General features: G+C 33.1%; 7 protein-coding genes across 7 annotated transcripts; 5 read left to right on the forward strand and 2 right to left on the reverse strand.

Annotated features, from left to right (window-relative positions):
• Positions 1 to 154: 154 nt before the first annotated feature.
• On the forward strand, positions 155 to 1,096 carry MONOS_11241 (uncharacterized protein). Its single transcript, XM_067863755.1, has one exon. It carries the CDS (start codon positions 175 to 177, stop codon positions 1,042 to 1,044), a length of 870 nt encoding a protein of 289 aa, XP_067722162.1. The 5' UTR covers positions 155 to 174; the 3' UTR covers positions 1,045 to 1,096.
• Positions 1,097 to 1,130: 34 nt separating this feature from the next.
• Positions 1,131 to 2,650, reverse strand: MONOS_11240 (uncharacterized protein; the record flags this gene model as incomplete). Its single annotated transcript, XM_067863754.1, has 2 exons — positions 1,131 to 2,492; positions 2,562 to 2,650. The coding sequence occupies 2 exons, from the start codon at positions 2,648 to 2,650 to the stop codon at positions 1,373 to 1,375; spliced, it is 1,209 nt and encodes a 402-aa protein (XP_067722163.1). The 3' UTR covers positions 1,131 to 1,372.
• Positions 2,651 to 2,918: 268 nt separating this feature from the next.
• Positions 2,919 to 8,751, forward strand: MONOS_11239 (uncharacterized protein; the record flags this gene model as incomplete). Its single annotated transcript, XM_067863752.1, has 6 exons — positions 2,919 to 3,025; positions 3,097 to 3,183; positions 3,242 to 3,281; positions 3,350 to 6,896; positions 7,452 to 7,815; positions 8,242 to 8,751. The coding sequence occupies exons 1-6, from the start codon at positions 2,966 to 2,968 to the stop codon at positions 8,749 to 8,751; spliced, it is 4,608 nt and encodes a 1,535-aa protein (XP_067722164.1). The 5' UTR covers positions 2,919 to 2,965.
• A 152-nt stretch (positions 8,752 to 8,903) lies between these two features.
• Positions 8,904 to 10,360, forward strand: MONOS_11238 (Vacuolar protein sorting-associated protein 1 (Vti1)). The gene is made up of 5 exons (XM_067863751.1): positions 8,904 to 9,027; positions 9,080 to 9,177; positions 9,219 to 9,331; positions 9,388 to 9,466; positions 9,514 to 10,360. Exons 1-5 carry the CDS (start codon positions 8,934 to 8,936, stop codon positions 10,054 to 10,056), a joined length of 927 nt encoding a protein of 308 aa, XP_067722165.1. The 5' UTR covers positions 8,904 to 8,933; the 3' UTR covers positions 10,057 to 10,360.
• Positions 10,361 to 10,444: 84 nt separating this feature from the next.
• MONOS_11237 (putative Protein phosphatase 2C) lies at positions 10,445 to 11,850 on the forward strand (the record flags this gene model as incomplete). Its single annotated transcript, XM_067863750.1, has 7 exons — positions 10,445 to 10,546; positions 10,639 to 10,755; positions 10,809 to 10,920; positions 10,985 to 11,087; positions 11,148 to 11,257; positions 11,407 to 11,600; positions 11,773 to 11,850. The coding sequence occupies 7 exons, from the start codon at positions 10,445 to 10,447 to the stop codon at positions 11,848 to 11,850; spliced, it is 816 nt and encodes a 271-aa protein (XP_067722166.1).
• A 611-nt stretch (positions 11,851 to 12,461) lies between these two features.
• MONOS_11236 (putative ribonuclease H2 subunit B) lies at positions 12,462 to 14,628 on the reverse strand (the record flags this gene model as incomplete). The annotated part of the gene is made up of 5 exons (XM_067863749.1): positions 12,462 to 12,642; positions 12,767 to 14,165; positions 14,225 to 14,307; positions 14,369 to 14,473; positions 14,532 to 14,628. 5 exons carry the CDS (start codon positions 14,626 to 14,628, stop codon positions 12,467 to 12,469), a joined length of 1,860 nt encoding a protein of 619 aa, XP_067722167.1. The 3' UTR covers positions 12,462 to 12,466.
• A 1,872-nt stretch (positions 14,629 to 16,500) lies between these two features.
• Positions 16,501 to 17,118, forward strand: MONOS_11235 (uncharacterized protein; the record flags this gene model as incomplete). Its single annotated transcript, XM_067863748.1, has 2 exons — positions 16,501 to 16,781; positions 16,995 to 17,118. The coding sequence occupies 2 exons, from the start codon at positions 16,501 to 16,503 to the stop codon at positions 17,116 to 17,118; spliced, it is 405 nt and encodes a 134-aa protein (XP_067722168.1).
• Between the last annotated feature and the right edge of the window lie 2,706 nt (positions 17,119 to 19,824).

Raw genomic sequence — 19,824 nt, forward strand, 5'->3', positions numbered from 1 at the left:
TAAAAATTAATTAGCTGTTGCAAAAAAAATGTTTAAGAAATAAAAACTCATATTCGTTTTTTCTATCCTTTATATCATCTGTTAAACAAATATAAAAGAAAAATAATAAAATAGTTGTTATTTTGAGACAAACAACAAATTTTAATAAGGGAACAAGAAGTGAAGTTCGCTGAAATGGCTGCTACTTCTTCGTTTCGACAATTTTCTCAAGCTTTTCATGCAAGGCCTATAGGAAGAATGCTTTATGATATTGTTAATTACTTAGATGAAAATCGTGGAGAAATTTCTTTTCAAGATATAAAAAGAATTTTGGACATTGACATTGAAGGAAATAAAGATCTTTTGGAAAGCTTATCGGACAATGTGAAGATTAACTTTATATTACATGATAAAAAACTTTCTTATAAGCCAATGTTTGCAGCAAAAACGCTTGAAGATATTCATTTTATTGTTCAAACCCATCCAGATGGTTTATATTTATCTGATGTTGCTGATTCGTGCAAAGATGCATGGAAGCACATTGCAGAACTCGTTCATCATCAATATTTGTTTGCTATAGTTTCAAGAGATTCAATAGAGAATCCTCTTCCAGTTTTTCCCTCTTTACCACCAGCTTCTCCATCTGGATCTTTCACTCCTCTCAATTTATTGCGTATACCAGTTGAAGATAAATTTCAAATGAAAACTTCTTCTCAATTTGTCCCTCCTACACTTGGCTTAACACAAAAATCTTCATATATCGAGACTTCTTCTGTTATTCTTTTTCCGAATGAGTTACGAATTGATTTTACAATTCCAGATGACATTAAAGAACTTTGGAAGCAAAGTCATCCTTCTTCTTTTTCAGATCTTATCAGCACACTTGGAAAGCAAGGAATTACTTCATTGTCAGATCCAACAAAAAGAACGATTTCAAAACAAACTGGGAAAAAAGGCAAAAAAGGTTCAACTAAGGCTCGTTCAAAACGATTCCCTAAAATTACAAATGTGCATTTAATTCCAGATCCTGCTCTATTTTTCAGCGGAAAGCTGACAAGTTTTTGATTTGATCTATTTCTTTTTTATTTTTTTTCAACAATTGCGATTGTAATAGTTATCCTTTTTCTTTTTTTCTTTTAAAAGAAGAATTATTTTTTTGATGCTTTTGGAAACTTTGATTATCGTTTTCCAAAGATGCAATAGTAAAAAGTATTTATCAATGGAAAAAAATAGAATGTGCAAAAATGCTTGAAGTGATTTGAAGTGATTTTGATTTTTGAGAAGAGATTAAGAAATAGGATCTTAGACGTTCAAACTGTAAACAAAAATTAGTTCCAGATTTGAATGAACGCTTTAATTTTCAATTCTAAAAACAATTTACGAACGTGATGCTTCAACTTAATAAATCGCTATCTTCATCCTCAGTCGTTTCCTTTGAATTTGTCAACCTCTGAAGCCTTCGATATCTGCCTAATGAAGACGTTGTACCAGTTTCACTGGAATTCTGTTTTCTCTTTTCTGCTTCCTGTGAATTTTGGTTTTCGGTTGTCATTTCTTCCAACTGAGATTCACTTGATTGCCTTTCTTCGCTGCTTTCCCCTTCGTCTGACTGTTCATCATCGTTATCCTCATCCTCATCATCATCATCATCTTCGCTTTGAATTGATTTATCTCCTGTGCTTTCATCATTTGAATCTGAAGATGACTTCGATGTGTCATCGGACAAATCAGAACTTTCTGAATCTTCACTATCATTTTCACTACCATCATACGCATTACTTATCAATCTTTTGTGCTTTTGCAGTCTCACTTTCTTTAAATCGGCTTTCCGTCTCTTTTCAATCTTCTTCTGCTTTTTGATCTCTTCTTCTCTCATTTTCTTGCGCCACTGATTTGATTGCTTTGCTTCGTTATCTGCATAGAACTCGACATTTGGCCTGTATTCATCTTCTGTTGGAGTTTCGCTTTCATCTTCAAAAACTGCTTCTAATTCGTTCAAATTTCCAACTTCTTCCTCTGAAGTTTCTTCTGAAGTTGTTTCTTCTCCTTCTTCTGCTTTATCGTCAAAATATGAATCTTCCTCCTCTTCTTCATCCTCTTCATCCTCTTCATCCTCTTCATCCTCTTCATCCTCTTCATCCTCTTCATCTTCCTCTTCCTCTTCCTCATTCGCTTTTGCTTTTTCTTCTTTCATAACATCTTCCACTTTGTTATCTTCATCATTATCCTCATCATCTCCTTCTTTTTCTTTTTCCGCCATTCCATTATCTTCTATTTCTTCATTTTCCATTTTTTTATAAGAAGTATGCTTTTGTGTTTTCTTTGTTTTTTCTTTTTCTGCATTCGTTTCATTAAAATCTTCCCCATCTGAGTAATCTTCAATTGCATCAGTGTCATCTTCGACGTCAAAGTCGCATCCTTCCTTCTTTTCTTTTTCCAATTGGTTATCTTTTGATTCACAAAAATGCGATGTATCACTCTCTTTTTCAGTATTCCCCGAAGAAAAAAGTTTTCTAAAAGATGTGCATTTTCCGATTTAAGTTAATTTTAATATACATAATAATTTTCTTTTTTTTACAAACGTTTCAGTTTCTGGTTCCTCCACCGTCACAACAGAAGAACTTCTGTGAACAACAACTTTAGTTTCAGTTTCTGGCTTGCTTCTCCGCATTTGTTTGATAGATCTCTTCTTCAAGTTAATTAAGTGCTTGTATTTTGTAAATAGTGATTTGTTGTCCTGTATCATAGATTTTTGTTTCCTCTAGCTGCTTTATTTTTATAAATATTAAAAAACTTTATTTATTAGTTATGCTATAAAAGATAATCAATATAAACAAGAATAGAGCAATATAATCTAATTTCCAATTCAAAAATACCTTTTGCTGTGTTCAATAATTTTTCTAAAATGAATATCAAATTTTCTGAAAATTTATGTTCCCATTTGTTTATTTTAAAATAAAATAATAATTATTCATCAATTAATGAAATGGAATCTACAAGAGATTCCACTATTTTGTTTCAACGACGCTTATTGAAATTACAAGATGTATGTTTTATTTGTTGAATAAAGTTATTTCTTTTTTTCTTTTTGATTATTTTCAAATATTTATTGTTTAGCACATTTCTCATCTTTCATCGCTATTACAGTATGATGCAATTGCGCATGCTATGTCCCTTAGTAATGACAGTTCAAAGTTCTTGCATGTTTGTTTATCGTTTTTTATTTGACGGGATTTTATTGTTTTTTCTTTAATTCTTTTAGGATCGCTTTACGGAAATTATGATCAAGTCAATATGTAATGGTTAGCTTTATTATCATTTCTTATTTATTATTGAAACATTTATTTGTTTATTATTTTTATTTTCACAGAACAGGAACAAAGAATCGCTGAATATGAATTATCAATCGAAAAGCATCGTCTTTACGAATCAAAACTCAAATTAAAAATAAAAGAATTGAAAGATAAAATTCGCTCAAGCAATGAGAAAATCAATGAGAAAATCAATGATATCATTTATGAGCATATTCCTGAAGAATCATCGAAGAATGAAACTTTTCAGCTCAAAACGGTCGTCGAGCAGATTGACAAGCTGATATACGACACAAGAGCAATTTTATCTCATAAAAAATCGGAAGGGGATTGCAAACGAGATTGTATGAACTTAAGGCAACATGAATTCAAAGACACAATGGACAGTCTGTTAAAAATGCATTCTGAGTTATTAAGGCAAAACAAGAAGCTTACAGACATACTCGATCAGATAACCACACAGCAATCCGAAGCAAACAACAAACGCTTCAAACAAGATTCAAAAACTGAAACGGAATTTTCTCCTCAAATAGAAGCTGTATTGAAAAAAGACCCTCTCTCAAAAACAACTGCTACAAAGACAACTTCTTTTTCTTCTTCTTCTTCTTCTTCATTCGAAAGTCAACAGTCAAATCCAGTCAAACAACCAACATCAAATGATATTCACTCAATTACTGCCGGTCAGCAAATAAATAAACCCGGTCCTTTGTCTGATGCATCATACTTTCCACAGTCATCATCATCATCATCATCATCTTCTTCTTCTTCTTCCTCTTCTTCAACTTCTTTTGTTAATAATCCCTCTTTGCCTACTTCTTTATCGCACACACATTTCAATCCACAGCAAGAGATTGAAAAATCCTCATTGCAATCATCAGCATCTCAACAGCGAGTAATCCTACTTCGTGCTCCGATGAAGCAGAACATGTTGAACTTACATCCGAAATTGGTGTATTCTGAACAAGATCCATTGAATGTTTCTTCATTTGCTTCACAGCCGCAGATGAATAAGAAAGGAAATGAGATTATAAATAAAGAAAAATTAGAAGAAAATTCTTCTTTTTTGGAGAAAACAAAAGAGAAAGATGTTTCAGTCACAATGGAAACGTTGTCTTCATTAACACCAATTGAAGAAAATTCAATGATTTCGCCAGATGTTTTACAGGAAGAAGAAGATTCATTGGCAGTTTATTTAGACAACACGAATGTTTCAGATATTTTAGTGAAACACATTTTTAATACACCTCAATTAATTTCTTCAACTCTTTTTTCTTCTTCTTCAGCCACTTCTTCTTCCTCTCCTTCTCCTTCTTCTCCTTCTTCTCCAATTTCCACCTTCATTTCGCCTTCACTTCAATCAAAAACAGACAAAAAAGAGGTTATCTTGTCAAATCATATCACAGAATCCACTCTCAAATCAACAATTTCATCTGAAAATTCAACAAACAATGAAATTTTGGCTGAAGAGAAGCAAAAATCGTCTTCCCTCCAACAAGAAAATTGCATTTCACTCAAAGAACAACATCATCAACAAGAGAAAGAGAAAGAGAAAGAGAAAGAAGATAAAGGAATTAAGAAAGAAGAAGAGAAAAACATGAGTTTAACATCATCTTCAATGAAACTTGAGAATAAACAAGAAGAAATCTTTGAAAGGAAAGCCAAAGAAGAGTGGGAAATCGAAAAGTCTCTTTTAATCAAAGAGAAAAAAACAGAAAAAAGAAAACTTGAAGCAAAATTACGACGAGCGATTGCTTCTGCAAAGTTAGATCTGAAAAATGCGAAAGCAGAAAACGAAGTGAAAATAAAAGAGGTTGAAAGAATGAAAAACGAAGAAATAAGAAAATTGCAAAGTCAGCTGGAAGAGCAGAAGAGGCTTTTGACGCTGCTTCGGCTGGAGAGAGAAAGAAGAGAAGAAGAAGAAATGAGAAGAGAAAGGGAAATAAAGTTAGAAAAGAAGTTTTATGATGATGAAAGGGAAGTTGGAGAAAGAGTTAAACAGAAAGGGAAAGAAGAAGAGGAAGAAAAAGAAGAAGATTACAAAAGAAACACACAAACAAGAGAAAGAAGAAACGATAAAGGTGATGCCAAAGAAGGCAAAGATGAAATTATTGACAAATGCGAAGACGAAGATATTTCTCATCAAAAGTCTCAAACAAATTCATCTTCAGATTTTGGTGTGTTTCGAAGCAAGTATCCGAAGCAGCGTCCTCTTATTTCTTCTCTTTCGCCCACAAGAAGTCAATTAATGAATGAAATGAAGGAGAAAGAGAAAAGGCAACAAGAAGAAATGAGGCAGATGAATGGGAAATGGAGTGGAATTGTGGAAAAGTTGAGGAAAGAGAAGGAAAACGAAAGAAGATGTTGGGAAGAAGAAAAGATGAAATTAGAGAAAGAAATCGAAAACAGATTAAAAGAAGAAGAGGAAATGAAAATTGCGTTTGGAAAAAGAGAGGAAGAATTTGAAGTTTATTTGGAGGAGTTGAAAATGGAGAGAAATAAACTTGTTTCAGAAAACAGTCACTTAATGGCAAAGTTGGATGCTCTGAAATTGAGTATGCTGAGAAAGGAGCAGAAGAGCAAAGAAGAGCAAAGAAGAGGAGGGGAAGAAGGAGAAGAAAAAGATGAAGGAGAGGAGGAGGAAGAGGGAAAAGAGGGAAAAGGAGGAGATGGAAGGGAGATGGAAGAAAGGAAGGGAATGAAGTTCTTTGGAAATAAACTGTTTGAAGAAAAAGAAGAAGAATCAGAAGAAGGCAATGAAGAAGATGATGGTTATGAAGAAGAAAAGGATTCTGATAAAGGCAATGTGAAACAGCATAACAAGAATATTTTTGAAAAAGTTGTTGAAAATGAAATCTCGTTTTCTTCTACTGCTGCTGCTTCTGATTCCTCTTCTTCTTCTCCCTCTTCTCCTCTTTCTTCTCATTTGAACCAACAACTCATTTCCCCTCACATCCACCACCAGCAACAACAACAAAAACAAATGAATCAAAAAGATTTCATTCAGCTTTCTCGTTTTCAGCAGCTTTCACAGCCGTTGGAGTCTGTTTTATTGATGCTGAAAAGCAGAGAAGAAGAATTATCTTCAAAAAATGATGGGAAAATTAGTGAAAAGATAGAAGGGAATGAATTTGAGGAAAGAGGAAGTGAAAGAACAAGTAAATTTGAAGAAATAAGTGATAATGAAGAATCAAGGGGATTTTTGGATGGTTTGACAAATAAGAAGTTTAAAGAGACAGAAAGAAATCGATTAAAAGAGAAAGAAAAAGAAGAAGAAGAAGAAAGAGGAGAAGAAGTTGATGATTCAGCAAACAAAATGAAAGATTCAAAAGAAAAAGAGCAACACTTTCAAAGAATTGCAAAGGCATCAGACAACTTCAGACAAGCAAGAAATGTTTTGCCCTCTTTAACAAAACACATCAAGTCAAATTCTAACAACATTAAATCAAAAAATGAAAAAGACAAAAAAGACAAAAAAGAAGAAGAAGAAGATGATGATGATAATGAAAGAGAAGGAGAAGAAGAAGGAGAAGGAGAAGAACAGCAAACAAACCTTCTTTCTCTTCGTTCAATTCATCGCCACATTTCTTCAAAATCTCCAAAAAGACGGTTTTATTCGCCAATAAACAGAATAAAAGGCTCAAATAAAAAAGAACTTTTTGCGATTTCGTTTCCTTTCTCTTCGGCTGCAAATGTGGACCATTTTGCAAAAAGACAGAATGAGAAGAAACAGACAAGAGAAGAAAATATGCATTCTTCTTCTTCTTTTTCTTTTTCTTCAACTTCTAATTCTTATTCTTCTTCACATCCTTCGCATCCTTCAAATTCTTCTTCAGCTTCAACATCTTCTTCCTCTTTCTCTTCTCCTCCTTCCTTCTCCTCCTCCTCCTCCTCTTCTTCTTCTTCCCCCTCAAAATCCATTTCCCCTCTCAATTCATCAAACATATCAAACACATCAAACACATCCAACATCGCCTCATTTCGTCACTCCACTTTTCTTTCACTTCACTCAAATTCTTCCTCCACTTCAGCATTACCCAATGAAAACCCTGTTTTTTCTGCCACTTCGTCTTTTCACATTGCTCATTGCTTGTCCCCTCCTCCTCCTCCTTTTGTGATTGAGGATTCTGATTTATTTGCGGTGAAAAACACACTAATGAATAGATTTGATAGGAAATGCGAAGAAAATGAATCAGAAAATGAAGAAGGAAGAGAAGAAGGAAGAGAAGGAAGAGATATTATGGATTCTCAGGTTGAGGATAAAGATGTTCTCATTTCTTCATCATTACCTTCTTCTTCTTCTTCTTCTTCTTCTTCTTCTTCCACATCATCTCCACCATCAAAGTCATTTTCAGCATCTTCAATATCTTCTTCATCTCCTTCTCATTCTTCTTCTTCTTCTTCTTCTTCTTCCTCATTTTCTTCTTCCAATTCACTTTTCATTCCATCTTCAGAATCTTCTCAATCACCAAAGCAAACAAAGCCATCAGAACAATTTCATTCACCTTACTCCTTCTCCACTCCAATTGTCATTCATCCTCCTCTTTTTCTGCCTCATCCAACACAAATTCACACTTCTTCTCCAATTAAAACAAACATTTCTTCTTCCTCTTCCTCTTCCTCTTCCTCTTCCTCTTCTTCTTCTTCTTCTTCTTCTTCTTCTTCTTCTTCTTCTTCTTCTTCTTCTTCTTCTTCTTCTTCTTCCTCTTCCTCTTCTTCTTCTTCTTCTTCTTCTTCTTCTTCTTCTTCTTCTTCTTCTTCTTCTTCTTCAAAATATCTTCTTTCTGACATGAACAGAAATGAAGTTTCAACAAATGAAATATTTCAACAAGTTTCTGTTGAAAATAGCGAAAATGGAAATTTCAATGAAAAATCGGAGGAAAACGAAAGAAATCAATATCTTTTGATTGATTTAGCATTGAAACAAGAAAATGAGTTGATTCAATTTGAAAAGAGGGGAAATGACGATGTTATTGATTCAACGATTGATGGCTTGGTTAAAAATGAAATGACATCAGATTATATGGAAGATGAAGAAGTGTTTGAAACAATAGGGATTTCTGAGAAAAAGAAAAAAAAGGAGAAGATGAAGAATCTAAATAAAGATGAAACGAACTGTTCAGAATCGAAACAACAAACGAAGAAAAAGAAGAAAAAGAAAAAGAAGGAAAATGAAAAGAGCTTTCAAAAAGAAGAAAAAGAAATTGATTCATCAGCTGCTGTTGATGAGACACTTCATTCAATTGACAATAGTTCTAAATTGGATCTGCCTTCAACCCAAAATAAGCAAAATAACATTTCAAACAAAGAAACATTAATGTTCACGCCTGTGACACAGAAAAATCTGAATGCAGAATCTCCTCTTGGATTCTCTTTTTTGCAGTCACCAATTTCTTCCTCTGTTTTTGACGAGTCTCTTTTGGGAGAGACTGCTGAGTGGTCTGTTGATATTGACTTTGATTGATGAGAAAACAATGTGTTATTTTCAATTTTTGAGTTTTTTATTATTTTATTTGAAAAATTAAACAATAGGGAATATTGGTATTTGCAATGTTACATTTAAAGATAGCAAATTTTGCAATAAACATTTCTTATCAATTTATATTGAATTGGTTCAGATCAATATATTTTATTTTTTATTCAAGAATGTCAACAACCCCTAAGGCATTAGCACCTTGCAAGAATCACCTTGTTCTTGCTATGCAAATCGAACCTCTTGAACCTTTGTTCGCCTATTATTGTATGCATTACAAAAGATAATTTTTTATTTCATGATGTTTTCTATTTAAAAGTGAGGCGCTTTGTGCTTGATTTTATTGGTGACAAAAAACTGACTTCTGATCAGGAAGTTAAAGCATTTTTACCAACGTTTTTTGATAAAGTTGATCCAGTTTGTGATAATTAATTTGATTTGCAATTTATCTCTGTTAGGCAAAGCTTGGATTGACTTTGGATAAAGTCAAAGATTTGCAAAAGATGAACGTTTTTGCTGATAATATTTTTGCAAAGGCACAAAAAGCGGTTGATGAAGGAAGAGCAACAATGTATTTCTGATTTTTTTTCATAAATAATTTTTATAAACAAAAATAAAATTATTTAGAGAAGACAGTAAAAATTTCCTAAATGCAAGAGTTTATTATCAAACTATTTGTCATTTCCAAGGAAGGAAAAATGAGCAGGTTTGAAATTATTACGATTTTTAAGCTTTTTAATTCCATTTGCTCAGATCGAAAAGCTTATTAAGCATGCTGGTCAAATGGCAGCGGTCATACACAAAAAGTGCAAGTCGTCTCAACCGTCAATGAGCGATGATGATCTTCTTGCTGAAGCTGGAATGGGAGATGGAGCTGCACCAACACCTTCAAGCTCATCATTTCCTCCTCCAGTAAATCCAGTTCAAAGCCTTCCACCGCCTTTTTCAATGGGAGGTTCACCGGCTGTTCCTTCTTCAACTACATTTGTTCCGCACAGTACATCTTTGCCTCCTTCAACAAGCGTTCCTTACTCATCTGTGCCAAGTTATTCTCCCCCTCCTTCCTTCAACCAATCGTCTTATGGAGCGCCAACTCAGCCTCAGACGTTTGGAATGCCCCCAACAGCCAGCACCAGCGGAGGATCATCATTTAATCCGTCTTCAATTGAGCAGTCACAGAAAAAATCTGAACTTGTTAAAACACTTCGATATGCTATATCTTCTCTTGAATATAACGATATTAATGCAGCTAAAAAATATATCGCGCAAGCTCATGTCGATGTTCAAGCTTTATAAATCAGTGTTTTCATGTTTCTTTATTTTATTCTTGAATAGTTTTTGTTGGAAATAATTAGATGAACAAAAAAATTGATGAAAAAGAAATTTTAATGTTAGGTTTTATTTAAAATTAAATCGCTATTTTTTGACTTTTTTTGCATTTAAAAGCAATTTTTTTAAGCGCTTTTTCATTATTACAGTTATCAAATCAACATTTTTAACATATTTTGGCTGAATTAAAAATTTTCAGTTTATCAATAATTTGAATAGAAAATATATTCAAAGATTTGAATTCTTGCAACACTCAAATATACAAAAAAAATGAAAATTTTTGGTTCTCATAAAAAAAACTTTGAGGTTCGCTATCATTCATTTTTTGCAGCCCATAACTTTGTTTTTATTTACTATGGCTGAATCTTCAACCTCTTCACAATCATACCCCAAATCTCTTATCAAGGATTATGGATTCTCAGATGATATGAATCCAAGGTTTAGAAAGACTATGGAGGTATTTTTACAATTTATTCTCTGTTATTGTTAAAAGAGAGATTTTTAATTTTTTTAAAATCTGTCGTCTTTTTTGTTTTATTGTTTTTCTAGGATGCACATATCTTTGTCAACAATGTTGGTCCAGATGGAAGAGGAGTATTTTTTGCTGTTTATGATGGTCATGGCGGAACAGAAGCAGTAACTGTTGTTAAAGATGCTCTGTATCAGGTAATTGCTTTTATTGATAAAGGATGAATAAGAATCAAGATATATTTTTTAAGATTTTTTCTGATTTGCTTCGAAAAAAACCTCATGAATCCATCCATCATCTTTTGGCCGAAGCTTTTGCATTAACAGATAAAAAACTTGAAGATGATCATGTTGATAATGATGGTTTTATAATCGAATTAACTTTCACAAATGTTGTATTCATTGTTTACTCTCATACTTTTTGAAGGAACAACTGCGGCAGTGATATATATGCAACCTGAGATACGAGATGGCAAAGAGGTAGTAATGATTTACTCAGCGAACTGCGGAGATGCTCGCTCGGTGTTAATGTTTGTGATAGTTGATGCGGATCCAGTTATTGCTTATTGATGTTTCTATATGTTGTTTAGAAGCGGTGGTCAATCGCATCGTCTGTCGCTGGATCACAAGCCAACATTGCCAACAGAAATTGAACGTATCGAAGAAGCTGGGGGATTAGTTGTTTTAGGAAGAGTTAGTGGTATGTGTTATTAATGGTGACTTTTTCAGAAACTTATGGATTTATCCATTTAATTTTTAATTTTTTTTTTTTTTTTTTTTTTTTTTGCATTTATACTAAATTCGAACATTTCCATTCCAATTCAATTGATACATTTTGAAATAAAAAAGGTGTTCTTGCTGTGTCTCGTGCGCTGGGCGATCACGTAATGAAGCAATTTGTGATCAGCGATCCGTTTGTGAGTGAAGCCGAAGTGAAAGAAGGAGACGCTCACATTGTGGTTGCGTGCGATGGGCTGTGGGATGTCGTGTCTGACGAAACAGCTGCTGGCTTTATCAGCTCTGCGAAGGGGAATTGCCAATCGGTTTGGTTGGATTGTTTGAGAAAATTGAATATTAAATTTTTGAATTTAATGAAATAATTTTTTTGATATTTGAAATTTTCACCAATTTTTTGAATATGTAAAAAATATTTTTTTTTTTTTTTTGTTTTCTTTTTTTTTGTTTCTTCTTCTTCTTCTTCGATGCATTTTTCAGATTGCTGAGAACCTTGTGAAATATGCCCTGGATCTTGGCAGTACTGACAATATATCCGTTATGGTTGTTGCAATTTGAAGCAGCAAAAAGTCAAATCATTCATATCAGTTTCTCCTCATTTCCATTACACAAGTTCACTTTCACTTCTCTCTCTCTCTCTCTATCCCCGACTATGTATTATTTACAGAGTCAAATAGGCTGTTACGGGAATGCTTCATAATAAGCTTTTCTCCAATAACTTACTTTTGATTTGTGGCTGTTGGATAACTCGGCATTTAGATGCACATTTTTCTTTTATTGTGAAGAAATGTGCTATGTTCAAAATGAGAAAAATCAAAACAATTTTATTTGCATAGTTGTTTTTAGTTGATAGGCATTGATTTGTTGGCCTTCATCTTTTTTCTTTTAAAAAATGAAAGCTTTTTTTAATTTTTCTTCATAACAAAAAGATACAAATCATGCTATTCAAATCATTTCTTTCTTTCTTTCTTCCACAAATTATTAGAGCCTCTTTCTTTCTCTTTCGATCTATCAATCAAATATTCTTCTGATCTACACTTCTTGACTTCGCGACTCAAAGAAGAAGATCTGTGCATTGAACGCAAAGCATTTTCTTTCATTTGAATATGAAGCAATTCGTTCAAAAACACTCACAAGAAATGAATATTTCAAGTTTTTTTTCATGATTATTATTTTATTTGTGTTTTTTGAAAAATGAAGTGATGGAAGGAGTGCCAATTGCGTTGCGCTCGAGCTTTTCTTGCGCTTTTGTTTTCCCTTTCGCTTTTTGTTTGGAAGGGGAAGATGGTGGTGAAAACGTCTGTTCGTCCCTTATGATGTCTTGAGAAAGAGGAGCAAACAAATTCTCAGCTAATGTTATGCAAAGTTCATTCATCGTTAACAAATAATTTCATGTGAATATTTTATCAAATCAAGTAAAAAATCATTAAAGGAAAGAATAAATTAGAAAAAAAAGAATGTAATAAAGGCAAACTTATCATTTGAGAGCGCGATTTCTCTTCGGTTGCGGGGAAAAGATCATCCTCTTCGTCTATTTCAATTACGCCATCAAAATCGCTTCCTCCATTTTCCAAATCAATTGGAGAAAGAGACATATCAGCGCCAGAACTCTTCGAACCAGCACTTTTAGCTCTTCCGCTGCTGTTTCTTCCTTTCCCTTTTCTTTTCCAATTGCTTTTGTTTTTGTAATCTTTTGCATTTGCTTTCATAAGCAGCTCTCTTCTCATCCGCTTGTCCCTCTGCTCGTCGCTTTCTGTGCCGAATTCCACAGACAACGCATCGCTCCACTCCACACTGCAGTAAACAGACACTATCTCCACAGCGCATTGCAGAGCAGCCTGGTGGATTGGCGAGTCAGATGAGACTGTTGACGACGATGTAGACGATAAACCTAATGCGAATGGAATCGCATTTATGTCTGCAGTCGCAAAGCAGGAGAAAGGGATAAATTTCTGGTTTTTCTCAAAAAAAGAAGCAAGTTTTTCAACTTTATGTTTATAAAAGTTACGAATCAAATCTTTTGATGGTGCAATTGGCATCAGCAGCTCGTCTCCTTCTGAAAACTCGCCAATTGAACAAATTTGCTTCAACCTAGGCAATATTCCGTTAACTTTTCCTTTCACCATCTCTGTTGCTAAAGCAGAAGGCGGTTGCTGCACAGCTTTTTGAGGAGGTAGTTGTTTTTTGAATTTCTGTGCGGCAGATGGAGATACTGTTGTTGAAGATGAGTGAGTCGAGTCATCTTCAAATAAAGATTCACTTGCAGACAAATCAGACGCACCTTCTGCAGATGGAGTTGAAGAAGACATGCTTTGATTTTCCATCTGCTTTTTATTTGGAGTACTTTCAACATCAATCCATTCAATTCCGACTTCGGTTTCAGTTGACGATTGAGGAATTTCACTTTCTCCGAAAATTCCCCTCAAAAATGTTTTTGCAAGAAGATCTTCTTCAATAACTATTTCGTCTTCTTTTTTTGCATTCGTTTCTGTTTGAATTTCTGTCATTTGAGTTTTATGATCTGAATTTGTTTGGCTTCTTAAAACTTTTTGTATTGTTGTTGATTCTGTTTTTGATTGATGGCTTTCAGCTGTCATCGATTTCTCTTCGCTTTTTTTTAAATTTTGAGTTTCAATCTTTTCTTTTGGCTTGTGCTCATCAGTTTCTTCAAACAATCCTTTTTGCTCGTTATTTTCCATTTCAAGTGAATGACCTTTTGTAAATAAATCTTCTTTTTCTGGATCCTCTTTGCCTCGATTTTTGTGCTTGTGAACGACTGTTTCAAGCGATAATCGAGGTCCTATTCCAGATATTTTCATTCCTTCATTTAATAGATATGGAAATGAAAGATGTGACGGCTTGATTGTTCGATGCTTGAAAATATACAAATCAAGAATGTCAAATTTTGAAAAGGGTGAAAGAAAGTTCCAACCATTTCTCGTTCCCATGCATTTTCAAGAAGAGGAATAAGAAGAAAAAGAGGATCAATTTTTGTCAAAACGTAAAGAGAACCATCTGAATATTTTTTCGTAAATTTTATTATTCAAAAAAATAGATTAAAAATAACAAAATGAACCTTTTATTACAAATTGCCCAATCATCCACGAAGAATACTCGGAATGATATTTTACAAACTCATAAAGATCTCCATTTGGTGAAAGCAAAAAGCTACCTACAAGATCTAATTAACAAAAACAAAAAAAAGAAAATGAAAGTCGTTTATGAAAATAATTACTAACTTGTTCTAGGCCTTGGAAACTCAAAGATGTGAAATAATTGACCATCAAATGGCAATCCTACTTTCGGCCCAAGAACAACCTTTAAATCTTCATTCATCTAAATGCCTGATTTTTTTTTGAAAAATATTTTTAAAATACGCAAACACAACAAACAGTAATTTCTTTTTAATAATTTTAATTTTCTATTTTTGAATCAAAAAATAAAAAATTATTATTTGATCGAAATGTTAATTTCAATCTTATTTTCATTTCGAATTTACACCGTTTATCATTTTCGAGTAGGCCTCTGCGACAGACCGACATTTTTCAAATATCTCGACAAATCGACCAGTTATAATAATTATTATGTTATTTTTTTATATTAAAGAACAAAAAAAAAAAAGAATAAATTATTATTAGTTGTTCATAATTATTCGAATAATTATATAATTTTCAAACTAAACCTGTGTGGCGTAATGACTACTGACGTGTAAATTCACGATTCTGATGGACTTGGAAAAAATTCCGTGTCAGTAATATTTTTGAATAAAAATAATCTCGTTTAAGCTCAAAAAAATAAAAAATATTATTTAATATTATCCTCAAATATTTTTTGCAATAGAAAATCAATAATAGTCGTTTATATCACTAATTTTTAAAAAAGTTTCTATGGGATACTGACGAATTGTCAAATAAGGAATTTCAGATCGTCAGTTACGGTCATGCCCGTCAGGACAAGTCAAGTCAAACTCTCCATGAGTTTAAGAGAAAAATGATAGCGATTTGGTTTATTGAAGGAAAAAATGTCATGCCTTCATCTGAAATAGTTTGATATTAACAGTATATATTTGAATTTTTTATTTGTTTCCTTCATAAATTACTTCTTATCACTCGAAAGCAGATTCTTTTTGGTCACCTGCTGATAATAATCAATTTTCTTCATTTGGATCTTTGAAGAGAGAACCAAAAATATCTTCATTAGCTGGAGTTTCAAGGAGATTTTTTGAAAACGAAAAGTTATTATCAGTTGAATTGTGAAATCAACATTTTTTCAACAATTAGATCATCTACAGAAAAAAATAATGATGAAAGCGAAATCAACAAAGAGTCAAGCAAAAATGAAAAATTTTCTGTGCTCCTACTTATTACGGAAATTAAAAGATGAAATTATTCATCCAAATTTATAACTTAGATAATGAAGAAAATTTGGATACGTTTGATGAAGCAGATGAATATTAATTCTATCAAGCCAAAGAAAATAATGGCGGAGATGATTTCGTTCCAATAAGAAATGAATTATCATGAGATGAATTTTCATTATCAACTTAATTTTCTTCTGAATCGGATTCTTCTTCATCAATTTCTTCATTTAAATCTTCATTTTCATCATATTCACATTTATAACAAACAAGTGTTAATATCAGAAAAGATAGTTAAATAAACACCATCTCAACCCTTCGAAAAAAATGATTTGATAAAAGGCAATCGTTTTGAAGATCTCGAAATTTATCCTGAAGCCAACTGTGAAAGAATCATCTCTGGGATGCTTCACAAACTGGAAGATAAAAGACATTCATCAGGCACAAAGCATTGGATGAACTGTTGAGGTTGTTCATGTTTTTCATTTGCACACATCATTATTTTGAGGCTTTTTTAAATTTTTAACATTTCATATCAAAATAAAAATTGATTAAAAATTATTAAATCTTCTATATTTGCAAAAAAATTTTAAACATTCAGATGAACACAGAATATATCTCGAATACTGTGGAAAAAGATGTTTAATATTGTTTCGATACTTTTATTGCATTCACACATAAAACTTAAGAAGCTGTTTCTTTTTCTTCTTTTTCATTCTTCGATTTTTCTCATTCATCTCATACTCTTTGAACTTCTTTCTTTTCACTGTAAACGTATTGGTAAGGCAGATGAGGTGAATGAGAGGCACCCGTGATTGGTGGGAGTCTGTTGGTTTTGTGGAGCTGAGTTGATGTTGGTGATGGTGCTGTTGGCGAGGGAGAGGGAGAGAGCAAGGGAGGTGGCAGAGGAGAGGACACAGCTGGTGGGGGAGGCAGTGGAGGTGATGTGGGTGATGTTGGAGGAGTTGAGGGTGAGGGGATTTGTGAGGGAGGTGAGGTGGAAGATGCTTTGGCTGTTGAGGGTGAGACTGGTGATTGCTGTGTGGTTGAGGGCGAGGGAGCCAGCAGTGAGGAAGAAGAGGGGAGTTTTTATTGTAATGGAGGTTGTTCCGGTGACGGTGGTTGTGTTGAGGTTGAGGGAAGGGGAGTTATCGGAGAGGTGGAAGAGGATGGGTGTGATTTGATTTGAGGAGTTGTGGGCGACGGCGAGGGCAGAGACTGTGAGGGAGCCCTGGGTCTGTTGGAAGAGGGCAGACGAGGCACATGGATCTGGTGGAGAATATGTTGATGAATGAAATGAAGAAGAATTGATTGTGAGATTTGCATTAGTGCAATTAACTTTTAGTGCTCCACCCCAATTAGTTCCGCCATTTGAATCGTTCCATTCACACCACTCAAATTTATGGCTGTTCTCATCAAAAGCAGTCAGTCTTCCAGATGTTTCTCTTAGAGATTCAGTTCCAACATGAACAAGAGTGTCATTTGGAGATCTTATTTGGCAGAAGTTTGTTGCACCGATTAGCAGAATGAAGCGATCGAGTGGTGTGTAGATAAAAACGAATACGGAAGAGAAGAAGAAAAAGAAATGTCAATATGGAAAAATGTATCGAAATAGTGACTCTTTAAGAAAACACTATGAATATTCGAATTGAAGAGGTATTCAGGGTTTATATAAAACCATCTACTTCACAGTAATGTGTGTGTATGAATTGTATCTTTGAAATATTTTTAAAAAGCGATGAAAAATGAAAAATCAGATTAATTTTATATAGACAAAACTGTTAAAGTTATTAACAGAAAATTTATGGAATAAACAATAAGTATGCAACCACTAAATGTACATTATCGCATTATCAATGCGCAACAATTCTTACAAAGGAACAATTAATTCTAAGAAAAAATGGAAATCTATTTATGGGATAAGATATTAAATGTTAAACATAGAAAATATTTACAAAATAATGGGCAAAGAAAACATATAAATGGATTTGGGTTTGAACCATATAAAACGAACTCTTTTTTTTTTTAAAAAAAAAAACACTGACGTGAACAGAAATCAATGACGGACGTAACAACAAAAATTACTGTGCGTCACTCAGGTTTATTTCAAACGATAATTCTTTGATGAAAATAATATTTTCTTACCAAAAATATGATTTAAGAAATCTTTTTCATGGGACATCGACTGATCTTTGTTTGATCAGTCGTTAGACAAAAATCTGTCGAGTTATTGAAAAAAATGAAAATATTAACGGTTTCTAAATTGATTGGGCAAGACCGCATTATATGGGAATGGCCTGTTTTCTGTGAAAATAATATATGAGTAATGTTGATAATGGATATCATGTTTTCATGCATCAGAGATGTGCGGAAGTTGATAAAAAAGTCAAAAACAAAAAATTGAAAAAATAGAGGAAAAAATGGGTGAATGAATTTTATGAAATTAAAATAATGAAAAAAAAATCAATCAACATCCATTGTGTCAAATTCTGATGCACTTGCACGCTCCCCAGCTCCAAGTGAATATGATTCTTCAAATTCAGTCATTAAAAGAATGTTATTTTCATCTTAGATGTCAGATTCTTGCAATGATTCTGTCGAGTCAAATTCTACACTTTTTGATTCATCCAGTTCATTTTCTTTTTCAATTAAATCAAACACGATTTCCTTTATAACATCCTCAAATTGTATTTGAAAGTTTCTTCTGACCAGCCACATAGATAAATAGTCCCCAAGATTCTTTTCATTGAATCCAGTTCTTGGAAAATTTTTCCTTAAATTCATCCACAAACCTTCGACAGTGTTTGTGCTTGCATGAGTGATTTTGTTTTAGAATTCTCGCTTGTGACAGATAGCATCATGAGCGTATCCATAATCTTTCAATCTGGCTAAAGCCTTCCATTCATCGCTCATGATTTGAGTTCCAGGAAGAATTTTAACTCGTTTTATTGGAACAAATGTCTCGGCCTTCCTTTTTGGTGCGATCATCACGAAGTTCTTCCCAACACCTCCCTCTGGTTTCCTTTTCACGTCTACAATTATCCAAATTTGCCTCCTCTTTTTCCCTTGCCCATTCCTTCTGCACCTCCAAACCGCTTCGCAGATCTCCACAATTCTTCCCAACCCTCCAATGATAGCTTGATTTTTGTTCCAAAAAGATGTGCATCTGACACCAATAACACTCGTCCAATAATGAACTGTGTTTTCTCTCATTCCAAGCAGTTCACCAGTGTGTGCGGATGATATACCAGTGGAATATTACAAAACAATCATCAAAAACTTATTCAGTGGTATTTTCGAATTTTCCAAAGATATGTTTTTAAAAACTGACTGTTTTTGCCACATTTTCTGTATCTCTCGTACTTGTGATATTTGCCACCAGATGTAAATATCATTTTGCATTTATCATGCCGAATTCTGGAGCTTCCACTTCCAGTACATTTTCGAAATACCATTTCCGTACACCCATTTCATCAGAAAATATATCGTTGAGTTCACAAATAGGTGGGTGATTCTTTTTGAAAAGTCACAAATGTCTAATTTTCATATAAATTAAAAATGACATATTTTGCTCTTTTTTTTGTTAACATCAACCAAACTTCTCTAATATGAAATCTATTTCTGGATAATGCTATTTCACACATTCTTAAAAAGATTCGTGAGGGGAAACAAAAATTTGAGCAAAATATGAATATAATTTTTTATTTGAAAATTAAACATTTGTGACTTTTCAAAAAGAATCACCCAGGTGTTTTTGTGAACATTCTGTGTGACAAAGACATTTGATGAATGTTTGATCAAACCCATAAATACTTGAAAATGAACTTTTTTCAAAAAATAAAAATTATATTTTTGACCACTTTCCGCATTTTTTTTTGGAGATTATTATTGATTTATATTTAATTATAAATCAAATAAAACAGAAATAAACTTATTCCAGACGTTCCCATATTTTCAGGTCTTGTCATTGATTGTCAATCTTTCAAATTTTTTATCGAGCAAGAACAATGATATTTTGTTTTCAATTTATGATTTTTGGAAGAAAGTTTTTATTTCTTTTTATTTTTATCAAAAGACAGAAATATGCTTGTTTTTATTCTTTTGTTTTCACCCACAAAGCTTTGAAAAACGATTTGTAATAAGAAAGAGTTGTTTGAATGGTTTTTGAATTTTTT

Source organism: Monocercomonoides exilis, assembly GCF_001643675.1.
Source record: "Monocercomonoides exilis strain PA203 chromosome Unknown scaffold43-869231, whole genome shotgun sequence".
Classification (NCBI taxonomy): Eukaryota; Preaxostyla; order Oxymonadida; family Polymastigidae; genus Monocercomonoides; species Monocercomonoides exilis.